The sequence below is a fragment of the Toxotes jaculatrix genome, chromosome 5, assembly GCF_017976425.1.
Source record: "Toxotes jaculatrix isolate fToxJac2 chromosome 5, fToxJac2.pri, whole genome shotgun sequence".
Lineage (NCBI taxonomy): Eukaryota > Metazoa > Chordata > Actinopteri > Toxotidae > Toxotes > Toxotes jaculatrix.
The window spans coordinates 23,851,855-23,865,565 of record NC_054398.1 but is presented as its reverse complement, the minus strand read 5'-3'; the positions used below and the strand labels follow the sequence as shown (position 1 = coordinate 23,865,565).

Below are 13,711 nucleotides of genomic sequence, written 5' to 3'. Positions count from 1 at the left end.
AACATTTTCTCACATAAAAATACAACACAAAATAAGGCACTCTGGCCCACCAGCACAAAACATATACTATCCAATAAGTCATAGGTTTAGAGACAACACACACATTGCCATCACCTACCAGAATGTAACAGTACAGCATCAATTTATAGCCTTATCAATTATCTGAAAAAAAAAAAAAAATCCTTTGCACAGGCCCATTCAAAGTCGTGGAGGAAGAGAATCATATCCATCACAGGTGGTTTGAGCAGTGTCCTTCTAATACTGTTTTTGTTGTTGTTTTTTTGTCAGAAAATCTCCTGTTACAACGTGGTCATAGTATTTCTACAATGCAATGACCTTCCCCCAATCACTGGGAATTTTAAGTATGTCCCCTACTGCATGTTTTTTTCTATTATTTCTATATTAAATGACTGCTGTGCATGCAACACTGTCCATACTGTCTCTCTTCCCACTTTCCAATGGGTGCAATTCATCCATATGCACTGACAGAACATTTGTCAGCAGAGAGGATTAGTGGAGTCACAGAGAGGAAAAAAAAGGGAGAGAGAGAAACTGTCTTATTAAAAATAATACAAGCCGAACCGAAAGCTTTGGGGCTCAGAAAAGTTTCTGAACTCAGGTGCTATGGTGAGCGGATAAAGAAAGGCCTAATTAATAAGTGTGTGAACTGTCTTCTTTCGACATCATCAGATTAAAGCTTTCAGTTTGTGTTGCTAAGTGATGTGTTAATGCCAGTGTGCTAATTTGTCATGACTCTCTTTCATCGTCAACAGGGAAAAAGAAGAAGATGGCAACGACTTGCTAAACTACACCCAAAAGTGCCCAAACATGTCAAAGGTGGTGTTAAAGGGGATAAGGATTTAAAAAAACAAATGCTGTTGGTGTGGAGTCAGGTGTAACCGTAGAGACCAAACAGGCAGTAGGGCAGATATATAGATGAGGTGTGTTCTTAGTACTGTGAACACTGTCACTCTCCCAGCCTGCTTTTCGAAGTTTAAATAAAAGATTAGTACTGACAGTGAGCATACAGGAAGCAGTAAGTGGTTAATATTCTCTGAAATGTAAAATAACTGATAAAGAACAGTGAGGGGAAATAACATGCATAACTCTGCTTTCTCCTCTGACGTGCAGGAAATCAGATGCAGCTGTTCCCTCTCTATCAAGAGAAACAAGGTAGCTGTGCACACAAATCTGCATTTTTCATGATGTGGTTGACATTTTAATGGATGGTACGCGTGTGAGGATCCTCTCTTTGTATGGATGTGAAGGAATGACTTTTATTTGAAGTACAATTTGTCATGGAAACATAGCCTTCACAAATATCTGAAGTGGTTTTCCTTTTTATTTTCTATTTCTAACAAGAGAAGCCGCTCAACTTTTGACCTCTGCTGCATTACCTACAGATTATGAGAAAGAAAAGAGGTGCTACTGACGTGCAACAGAACAAGAAAAATATTACTTTATGATGATCACTACAGGATCACTGAGTCCCAAAGATCAAGCTAGAAGTTTTGCCACTTTGTGATCAAGGGTTCAGGCATATATAAAACACATATAATAATCAAACATAAAAATTATCAGAATTTCTGGTCATAGTGTGGAAAATAATTCATTTATAGGTGTTGGTGTTTCTTAGGTGTCATTTTAAAACTGTTCACGTAAACATAAATCATTTTGTTGTGTTTCTTTTTAATATCACATTCACAGGCTCTTGGATGAAGCTGTGAGGCTCTTAATTACTTTCTGGCTATTTGTCTAGCGCCAAGCCACTTAGTCCACATTTGTTTAGGAAAAAAAAAAAAGCAAACAGATAGCTACACAGCACTTTTATGTGCAGTCTTTGGTCCCACTTTGTCAGCGCCTCCAATCCTCCATTTTCCCACAGAACATCATGATAAACCACATATCAGCCTGACAGATCTGTGTTGTGCTCAGATCCTCCTGTGAGAGGCTGTGGATTAATACTGCAGCCTCGGGGTAAGGTTAAATATTCAAGATGTCCATTTTCAGACGAACTTCAAAGGCGGTATTGAGCACACATACACACACGTGTGCGTGAGGTGGACTAAAATTACCCTAAAGAGGAATCTTTGTATCTATGATGGTGTGAGGAGGAAAAGGTGTCGAGGAAGACAAGAGGGAGAAAAGTCTCCAAGAATGAGGATTCACTTTGAAGAGGACTGGAAGAATACAGCAACGAGAGTAATAAAATACCAACCACACAAACTCAGTGCGTACAGAGCATCAATTAACGGTCAGAACAAAGTCTAATGGAGAATATACAACTTGTACAGCAGTTAGTTTCTGTCGCAGTAATAACCTCCTCAAATGCTTTTAGATCAGCACATCTCCACTTCTACAAAAATAAATAAATAAATAAATAAATAAAACTCTAATCATTAAACAGAGCCATATGAAACCTACATTAACCACTAATGAGCAGAGACACAGATGTAACAGACTGGAAAAGACTTTAAGTACCACAGCATTTATAGCACTGATCTGAAAAATAGCTGTTGCTCAGTGAAGGAATAAATTGTGGCTGAGAGGAAAAAGTCCTTTACGCAACTTTTCACAATGACACCGAAATTAACCAACAAAGCAACAACTCAATAATTACCACCTACTCAGGACAAATTAATCCTTTCCAAATGGGATTAAAAGACTTGTTTTGTTGTGATATTATTAAAGGTGAGAGAGATAGATTTTAGAGATAGATTTATTTAATAATAAAACGTACAAATCAAACTGAGCTCATTCATTTTTAAAGGAATAGCTCAACATTTTGGAGAGAGCTGGAGCCAGGAGGTGATAGCTTGGCTTAGCCTGAACACATGCAGCATGGAGAAACAGCTAGCCAGGCTCTGCCCAAAGCTCAAAAATGCCTTTCAAAGGTTGGTCATTACACCTCATTTGTTTAATCTGTACTAAAACAGAAATGGAAACACAACAAGTTGTGGATTTACAGGGTGAATACTGCACATGCTAGGATCATGTTTTGCATTCACTCTTTATGCTAGGCTATGCTAATCGCTTCCTGGCTCAAAGTCTAATGAGCACACAGACATTAGAGTGGTATATTTTCATCTAACTCTAGGCAGGAAAGCAAATCTGTGTCCTTCTCAAAATGATGAATTATTCCTTTAAGCATTTAAAATTATTAGTGAAAGAAAAAATGGAGAAAACTGTGATGATATGTCATCTTGCTCTTTGGGCAAAAGAAAAACTGAAAAACTTTATAGATCTGCTGTAACTTTCAGCATGTCATTTATTAATTACATGATTCTTCTGTGAGGAAGGATAAAGAAAAGAGAGACTGATGTCTTGGTGGCTTTAAATGAAGACAGATTTCACCACCCTTCCATCAAACCAGCTGTCACTAAATATCAGGCCTCAGTCCAGCCATCATGTGTCAGCCTCTATCACTCACTTCTTGACAATGTAGGACCACTGGTTGTAAAGAAAATCCATTCATGCATGTAAACACCATTTTTCCATAGTGGTTTTAATACTCAGTCTATTGTTGATAAATAATATATCTGACGCAAAATACAATGTCAGATATGATGCAAAGAAATTTGTTTTCAGCTCACAAATGTGATTAGTGAGAAAACTGCACAAAGACATTTGTTAATTATACTACTCAAAGAATACAAACTCTGAAATCACATTTAAGCAACAGGAAATTAATGCTGGCAAACTGTGGGCCCTATTTAACAGTACAGCTGAAACGCATGCTGTGGTCTAGCCTGAATCTCAAGGTCACTTGTTACATGAACAATGGAATAATTCACATATTGTACACAAAGTTTTACCTCAGATGAAACTTGTAAATGTATTTTTTTTAACAGAAAGAATAGAAGCCTTTCAAGTCAAGCAGTTTCTCTTTTATCTGAGTTTGTTCAGTATTATGAACCAATGAAAGAGGACTGTGTCTAAGCACACACACACACACATACGTGTGTGCGCGCACACACACACACACACACACACAGAGAGACACACGCACAACGAACTGTTAATAAATCATTAGCCAGTCGTGATGCTGACTGAGTCCCTGTGGGGTTTCAGTATAAATACAGTGAGTCAGGCATAAACACTGACTCAGGGCTCTCATCTTGTCTTACCTACGCTCAACAACACTCCTTGATACCTGCAGCTGCAGTTCACAGCTTTAAAGTTAAATTCATAAGCCTTTTTCAAACTTTCAAGCTGAGAAACTTTTTAGAAACTTTTTCAAAACTGTAGTCATACAGTATGGCATCTGAGTGAGACTGTCAGTGATATTCAATCCATTATAGCCTCAAAAGATTTCAACATTAAGTGTTTTGGCCCCAACATTGATATTTAGTCTTTTTTTCACACTTTGAACAGGTGTAATTCACCGTGTGTTTTCTCAAAGTTAGAGATTTTCCAACAAAGAATTTTTTAATCAACTTGTAAGTACTGGAAGAAGACCTCTGAAACTGTCTGAAGTTCTTTTGACTTCTCAGAGAGAGACAGAAAGCTAAATGAGAAAGAAGGCGTATAAGCTGGGAAGTGAACATACATCAAAACATATAAAACAGGGGAGAAGAGTGAAGGAACATGACTGACCAAAAAACATCCAGAGAGTGTGTGAAGCAGAGCGTGGAGGAGGAAGCGAGAGAGAAGCTGCCTCAGCAGATGCTATCTCTTGGGACGGTTCCTAGATTTGATCAAAATGTACTCATCTTATTTCCAAAGTCATTCACTACAAAAAAAGAAAAGAAGCACCCTCATCCTCCCAAAACTTTTACTTTCTCTCACCTTCTAAGTCGAACAAACATCAAATATCCAATGCACTCAAGAGCCAACATTCTTGCAGTGTGTTTATTCTTTAAGCTTTTACTTGGCAGACCAACGTGTAGTGAAACTATTCCAAACAAGCCAAACCACAACCAAGCAATAACAGCATCAATACACAGCTGTGATTTCTTAATTCACTAATCACACCTTTGATGTGTGTTCCATTAAGCATTACCTGACACTCCAACTATGCAGTTAAGGTGAAACTTAAAAACTTTATTAACCGTTATTAAGTGATATTTTAGAAGTTTTAAAAAAAGGAAATTCTGCCATTGACTCTGCCAAGGACTTCCAAAACACACAATCAAACATGAGCTTTAAGTGTGTGTGGGAACAGATGAGACGAAGCCAGGAGGGAGTGAGGAAATGATTTACCTGACACCTCTGGAAGTTACTGATTTACCTTCATGATCTAAAGTCAGCTGAATGACAGTCAAAGAGGTAAGAGCACGTTAGAAAAGCTAAACACAATCCCGACATATGCTGCTGAACACTTTTTGTAGAGAAGCAGGTGTTGGAAGCAAATATCTGGAGGGAACATCATAAAGTATGTAGTACAGCCAGTGAGGATAGCATTGGATACCAACACTGTCCTTGGGCTGACATTTACAAGAAATAATCTTTAACTTTCCTGCTGTTCCAAAAAGCAAACACAGAAACTGGTTAGCACCTTTAACTAATGAAAACAAGTAAAGCTATTGTTGACAAAGCTTTTTCTTCCAGCCTTTATTTGTCTGCCAGGGAACTGTTGGTTCTTTGGTTTAGCTATGGCTCCACTGCAAAACAAAGCCTCTTTTTCATTTGAGGACAAAGAGACGTTAGACGGCGCAGCACAAACCAACCCTGTGTTCTTACGCCTTTAATATGATCCATCAGTTTTATGAGCAGGTTCAAAAAGAAAAACGGGAACACATTACATGACGTTGTTCTTTCTGCTTGAGCTAAAAAAAAAAATTAAAAAAAAACCTCAAAGCAGCCGTTCAGGTGGATTCACTCCAATGCAGCATGGCCTTCTCTGAGCACAGCATCTATATTTAGGTCCATTCATTGTTGTGTGCATCTAGTGACTAATCATCTCTTAACCAAAATCAAGATTTGAGATACATCGTCTCTCCAAGGACGCAGGAATATTTTCTGCTGTGACTCATCAGTGATCTTCTTATGCTTCCTGTTGGATGGTGCACTACGGTGCACTGAGAAAGAGAGAGAATCATCCACTGTACTTTTTAACAGGCATGCTCTTTTGTCTTTTCAACCAAGGTTTCAGCAGTGGTAAAACAACATGAACGCTCACACTGCTGACAAAAAGCGCACCTGCTCAACAAACCTTTTTAAAGGTTCAACAAAGTCATTTCTAAAAACATTACAGGACAAAAACTACTCCAGTGGTCTTGATGGTATCTACAGTCAGTATAACATAGAGACTTAAAGGGTTTAAGTCTTGCAAGGCCATACTCCTGACATTATTGTAAGCTGCTTTGAGATAAGCTTCTTTGTCACGGCTTCGTGATACTATCATTGTGCTTACGCTGCCAATCATGCAGTGCTCAAATCACTGCACAGCCAATTTCAGGTTTCTGCCCAGAGCATCACCTCTGCAGGGGGGGGCAAACCCCTTAGTCATTCAATGTCACTGTCATTCAGTATAAACTAATGTGAGTTACAAGAATACTGTCTTTAAATTTTAATTAAGGAATTGGAGGCAAGTCGATCTATGGTCATGTGATTACAAGTGGTCATATATTGGGGGAGTCTGTTCAGAGATGGTTTCTGGCATCAGCAGTGAACCGTCAGATTCGTTTTTTTGCTCAGGACTGTTATGAAGATGATCAATGATTGTGGCTCAAACACAGTTGCTCACACTAAACAAATGTTGCCTCTGGCTGGCAGCATTACATCAGATTGTCTCATGTTTTATTTGGGGAATATCAGCTTCTGCAGAGGATTTAGACATAACAGGTTCATTCATTCTTCAACCCAGCAAACTGTTGAATCAGAAGATGAATGACGTGTGGGGGTTAAAAATGGCTGTAGGACTTGTATTATGTGCCTGTGTATGACAGAAACTAATGCACTGCAGATGTTTGCTTATAATATTGCGCTGAATGTTTGGGGTTTCTTGTGTATATGAAACATACTTGGCTTTTTATTCAACCCGAGACATAAAGTATTTCAGAGGAATTTGTTAATAAAGTAAGGCTACAGCTCATGATTATTCTTTTTTAAATTATTAATTAACCTGTCGATTTTCTTCCCATTGATCATTTAATCGTTTTGTCATAAAATGTCAGACAGCAGTGAGAAATGTCCATGACATTTTCCCAGAGCCTAAACTGACTTTTCCAGAGGCATCAAAAAGCCAAAGATATTCAGTGTTGCACACTGAAGCGAATCTTCACATCTGAGCAGCCAGAAGCCAAGAATGTTCGGTATCTTTATTAAAATAGCTGACAAGTCATTCACTTCCTTCAACTGACTAATCAATTAATTGGCTCTGTGCTTCAGCACAATAACAGTAACAAAGCACTTCCAAACAGAGTCAGTGATTAAGCAGTGCACGGACCATGTTTCTCACACCGTCCCAGATTAGTGGAACTGCAGGATAATGACCAAGGACAGAGCTGAGGCCTGTAGGTCTGAACCAGCTGTCTTCTACTACCCACAGGCATCTCTGACATCTCTTGCTCTTGGGTCGGCTCCTGATTGTGTGTGTGTGTGTGTTTCTCTCACCCTCTCCCTCTCCCTCCTGCCTTCCTTCAATTCCCTTCAGTGAAGCCAGTCATGCAGACGTTCCTGCAGGAGGTTTATCCCTCCTTGGATCTGATCGGCTCTGCTCCCCACCTCCCTGTACCAGGAGCCCCCTGCTGGGAGTGGCTTCAGGGTCGGAGGAGGAGGAAGACCCATCTGGAGGCCCCTCAGAGGGGGGAGAGAATCACACATCATGCCTGCGTGCATCTACTACGCAGATATGAGGATGACCAAACACAGGACAGGGGCGCAAAAACCAAGAGAGTAAAACATTCCTAGACAAACAGACGTCTTACACACACTGAGTAATACCTCTGAACAGAGGAATGTGTGAGTGGGTTTAGCCTGCAGAGGTGGAAGTTGTCAAACAAACCAAAGTCATACTTACGCCACATTTGTCCATAGGGGGACATAAGGGGGGATTATTAAAGCAAGCCCAGGCAAAGAACATGAGAGCAGGCATTGGGGACAGATAGGAATGAAGTACCAAGCAAACAGCCAGAGGCAGGAAAACAATCTGGCTGCTGATGCTGATCCTACGTCTACAATGAGCTCATCAACAGTTCTGGGAGTCGCGGCCACAGAGGTGTACTGTAGGTGACGACAGTCTGCGCCGAAACTCAAGAAGAGCAAGATTTTCATGCTGTGATTCCAGACTGTGATCGTTTAGCTGAAAGCACACGCAACGTTAGCTTTAACTGCACTTAGGATGTACAGATTTGATCATTCAAATTAACTCAAAGGCTTTTGCTCCTTCTGTGTATTTAAAATTAGTGAAGAAACGATCAGCCAATCAACACAGAATTTATTGATTAATCATTTTAAGTCAACTGAGCAAAATTTTTGGGATTTCTGCTTCTCCAGTATGCAAATTTACTGATTTTCTCAGTTACCTTTCACTGTGACCTGAATGTCTTTGGGGTTGGGACTGTTGGTCGGAGGGTGAAACATGCTGTTCCAGGCAGCAAAAATACTATTCGACCATTCTCTGGAAAAATTAAGTTTCATACTCAAACATCAGATTAGTCAAATATGAAACCAACAGTCGCAGGGAGATTAAGATGTGATTCGAGGGTCGTCACTTAAAAAAAATTCATCTTACATAAGAGATGAATACATTTTTTTTACAGCCTCTGATCTGGATCTGTTGGGTTTGTTTTGACTCTAAGCCACAGAGGAGCTTTCTCTTGACGGCATTAAAATTCATAAATGCATCAGAGAGACCATCTTCAGTCCACTGTAAAATACACCATCATTAACAGATTCTGTCCTGAGATAAGAATAAAACTGAGCTTCTTTTCTCAGAATAAGTTGTTTCCAAGAACCCTGCGAGTGTGCAAATGAAAACACGCAGAGACACAGGGGGAGCTGCGCTGTTCTTTTTGCCTGTAATAAAAAGATGAAAAACATTTTTTGGATAGAAGAGGCTCCAGAGCAGACAGTGGTGGAGCCCTTGGGGACGGTTATGTAAACATGGTCTCTAGATAAATAGTCCCCCTTCGATGTGAATAGGATATTGGATTTCAAGGTTGTTATTACTTCACCTTGTTATTTCTGGTCAAGAAATTCCATTCATAAGCCAATTAAAAGTTTGGAGAGGAACACAGAAAACAAACACATGTCCCACTCAGGCAGACTGTTCTGTCCCTGCTCTAGTTCTCCTTTCACACCTGACGTTGCTGGATATGAGAGAGGACATGAAGCACAAGCTATTATTTCAATCAAGATGTGAGTTAAACTCATGCACGTTTTATTTTATGCTGCTGAAAAAGAATTCAACCATCAGTCATCAAGTTATTTAAAGTACTAGTGTTTACCATTGTCACTTGCATTAACAGCATCATTATAGCACCACAAAAAAAAAAAGATTTCATCACTAATTAATCTGTAGATTATTTTTTCAGTTGCTGTAATGATTAATGACTGATTAAAGTGATAAATCCTCTTCATGAGTGCTCAGAACTCAAGGTGAAGTATTCAAGAGTTCATAAACTTTAAACAGACAAATGTTTGGCCCTTTTCCTTCCCAAATTCTTGCCAAATTCTTTCCCTGCTGGATGGACGGTAACACAACAAGGGCATTTCATTTTGAAAAGAAATACCCACTTGATTTGATGAACTAAACACTGCTAAAGCCTCAACAAGAATGATAAGAGCAAACAAAAAAACAGTTTAGTGTTCATGTGGGCACCCAACTACTGTTTTAAGACAGAGTGGAAAAACTGTGAACATGTCCTTTAACTAGTGCAGTGAAAAGGTGGCTTTTCTGTCCTATAGGTCCAAAACAAAAAAAATCCTCCCTTGTTTGTGTTGCTTGATCACATAAATGAATTCCAAAAATCGACAGTGTAGTACACAGTTTTTTTTGGGGGGGGGGTTCTGAAATCCATGACTTTCAAACCAAACATAATATTACATCTGAGTCACCAACAACTGCCTGGTAACAGCTTGATGGCCGATTAAACTCCTGAATCTGTTTGGGGAACATGTTGATGCTAAACAAGAGAAAATGTGGCATAAATGAAAGGTTTCATTTAAAAAGAAAATCTTAAACCAGAAATTTAAAAAACACAGTAATTGCCAGTTTCATGTATCCTTCAATGAGTGCCAGCAATACAAAACAAACACACACACACACACACACACACACACACACACACACACAAAGTCTCTGAGTCTTAGTCACACATCACTGCAGAGAGCAAATCAGGGCTGATTCAGAAGAATTTTAATTAAAATCTAACACAACAAGACACTGTGCAATAAGCCTGAATCTTGAAGGTGTTCTTTCTAAAACTAAAACTGCTTCAACATGCATAAAACCCTGTACCACCATCAGCAACACAACTGACCCTTACCCTCTCTTATCTACAATGACACTTTAATCTGTCAGCACAATAGCTCGACACAGAGAAGTCATTAAACACTAAATCCCACTGAGCGTGCTTTAAGGACATTACAGGACTTCACAGCAGCTGATTACTGACTGAGTCGTCAAATCTTACAGTCACAATGTTAATTTTCCATCTTACAGAGGCTTTAGAAGAAATGCATGAATATTCAACAAGCAGAGAAATCAATTATCCACCAAGGAGTCTTACAAACAAACCCACACACAGAAACAAATATGGATGCCAACTGGGTATGTCGAGGGACGGATGAGTCCAAATTTGCACTGAAAAATCATTCCACTCAGAGGACTTTTCTGTACACATGTCCCTCTGTGCTGTGGGGACATTTTATTAGTTTTGACATTGCACATGATGGTATACAGTGAGGCATTTGGATACATGAGCCATAAAGAGGAGAGAAGCATCCCATGAGTCTCCAGTGGCATAAAATAAGAGTACAGACAAAGGAGACAGAAAAATAACCATAAAAATAATGATCACCAGAGATCATAGCTATAGGCTGCGCTATTTCTCATCACTGCCTCTGAAAGTTATATCCTCCACCAAGAAAAAAGGAAATAAACAAAAAAAAAAGAGGAAAAGGGAAGAAAGTCTAACATATGCAAAGACAAAAAATCAACAAGAAACAAAACAGAAGTGAAAAATAAACATAATCCCATTTCAGCCTGACAGGAAACCAACCTACAGTCTAATCCAGCTAAACATCACCTCACAACAGTTTGTACTTTCTGAGCCGCCTGGTGTTGTTACTTTGATACTGGATATGTCAGCACCATGCATTTTCACCACTGATAATTCAAACCACAAACAAATTACACTACACATTGAACCGCATATAAACAAGCTGCCAGTTTCTCCCCATGTTTGTTTTGGTGCAAGAACACGTGACAGTTGGTGTGCTGTCCAGTGTGTTTATTCAGTCGTAAGGTTTACGCTCCTTCCTGACTGTCAAAAAAATCTCAAGTTGATGAAAATTATCTTTTTGTGTGGTTTGTCCAGTCTTGTCTCTGTGGGTCACAACTTGTCCTCAGGTTTGTCTCAACATTAAGTCATAAGTTTTGGTCCAGAGTCAAGTCTGAAGTCAGGACTACTACAATTCCAAGTCATTTCCAAGTCCCAAACCTCATTTCTCAGGTTTTAACAAAAATATTTGTTGACTAACCAATTAATTGAAAAAAAAAAAAAAATCATCAGCAGATTAATAAGAGATACTATAATAAGAACCGATAGCCCTTTGTGCACAAGACCAAAAATAATGTTTCCAAAATTTAAAAAAAGTTAAGGCTAAAGTCATAACACTGGTCTCCTTTGAAAGGTAAACTTTAAACTTTACAACCCAAAGTCAGAATGAGTGTAAGAAATACTGAACCAAAGTTACAGAGGAACAAACACTGTAGACATGCGAGGGCTATTTGCCTTTTTTTTTTTTTACCATGAAAAAAGGGAAAATAAAGCCTGTAGTAGGACCCTCTGTGGGCAAACACTCACTTTGGAGCCATGGCCACAAGTCTGAACCAATCCTGTGTCAACACCTGCTGCAGTAATCTGGGGATCCTGAAATGTTTTGCACAGACACAATCAGGAGACTAAGAGCTTTCAAACAATTTGTCAAGGTTACGTGAAGACTGAGCTCGGTACAGAGCAAAAAAAACAACAACAACAAAAAAAAAAACTAAAGTGCCACTACCAAGGCCAAAGCGTCCTTCAGGTGAGAGGGTGTATTTTAAAGGGTTAATCAATAATGAAAATAATGGTCACCTGCAGCCCTAAGAAGTACATCACCCAGTATTTTATTTTCTGCTAAATGTTGGTATGTTACCAGCCTCAAAAATCCAGCATAGGTCAGGTTTTAGTACCTAATACACTGCCAACTGAGTGTAGACAAAGCTTAATGCAAAATATCTTTCAAAGTAGATCTGGGATATGAGCAAAGTAAGAGAATAAGGTAAAAGGAAAAAAAGCTGAACCAAAGAAAACACCACATTAAATCATTTACATCACCTTCACTCCTGTATATGAGCTCACACATGTCATTTACATCACACGTTAACTCCTGTATATGAGCTCACACATTGCTAAGAGCATCCAGAGGATTTGCACCAATGCAAATGAACAGTGTCACTGTAAGGAGCTACCATATCCAGGCACCACCTGAGAAACATACAGTACAACTGACCTCCAACAAAAATGACAGCAGAGGGGTCATTACAGGGTCAGCAGGTGAGTCCCAGTCACACCCCGTTTAAATCCACACTGTCCCTGCGGTAATTAGAGCTGCTAGTAGCGGGGAATTAGAGGCAGGAGCCATATTAAGCTGCACGGTAACTTCAGGTAATGCGCAGGTGACCGCGTCAACAACAACAAGCGGCGGCAGCGGTGGTCGCAAGGTACTTACTTTATGAAGTAACTGGCCCCTTCGTCCGTGAAACCTTCCTCCCATCCCCGGGGCAGGTCTGAAATGAAACCACACCACAGACCTGTTCGTGACACCTGAAAGTTTTCCTCCCTCCGGCTGGGCCCGGAACGTACACTGAAGTTAGCGGCGAAGACAAACACGGCAAAGTAAACAGGAGGGCGAAATGAGCGCGGGTCAAACAGACCCGCGGAAACCGGTCTAGCTAGCTTACCTGAGCGGATCATGTGTCCGGAGTTTACCGGTTCACCGGAGCGGGGATGGAGCCAGGTGGTGGTCCGCGTCTCATCGCTGCCGCGCCGGCACGGACACAGAGAGAGAGGGGGGAGAGAGGAGAAAAACACCTGTTACACCACCGGCAAGGAAACACAAGCGCACCCCCTCCAACTCCCATCAAACCGAGAGAGACGGTGCGATAAAGCGTTCACTATCCCACTCACTTGATGAAGAAGACCCTGCCGTCCCTGCAGACACCGTAAGACCAGTGTTCAGGTAAGGCGTCCCGCCCGAGAGGCGCCGCCATGATCCGGTCTGAAGTCCTATTTCATCTCATTCCCTCTCCATGGAGTCTCCCGGGAGCTCAATGATCACCGCTAGGGCCAGCGCTGCCTTCAGGGACTCCTCAGAAGCCCGTACATCTGAGCACCCAGTCTGAAACTGAAAAACACGGGTCCTTGAGCTGAGGAAGAGGGTCTCTAGTACTTTGTATTGGTTTTGAATCACTCTTTGTCACATTAACTTTTAACAAAACTTTATTAAAATATGATTTAGAAACTGGTCTCCTCTGTTGTGTTTGTCTGTAACATTGTTG

General features: G+C 40.2%; 1 protein-coding gene across 3 annotated transcripts in view; it reads right to left on the bottom strand.

Moving 5' to 3' along the window:
• The window catches only part of plekha7a (pleckstrin homology domain containing, family A member 7a), a 144,054-nt gene extending 130,577 nt beyond the window's left edge, over positions 1-13,477 (bottom strand). For all 3 annotated transcript variants that reach the window (XM_041039214.1, XM_041039215.1, XM_041039216.1), the window contains exons 1-3: positions 13,341-13,477; positions 13,115-13,191; positions 12,883-12,940 (exon numbers count right to left, since the gene is read on the bottom strand). In XM_041039214.1, the coding sequence (XP_040895148.1) occupies positions 12,883-12,940; positions 13,115-13,191; positions 13,341-13,423 (218 nt within the window). In that variant the 5' untranslated portion in view covers positions 13,424-13,477. The remainder of the gene's footprint in view (positions 1-12,882; positions 12,941-13,114; positions 13,192-13,340) is intronic.
• Positions 13,478-13,711: the final 234 nt, after the last annotated feature.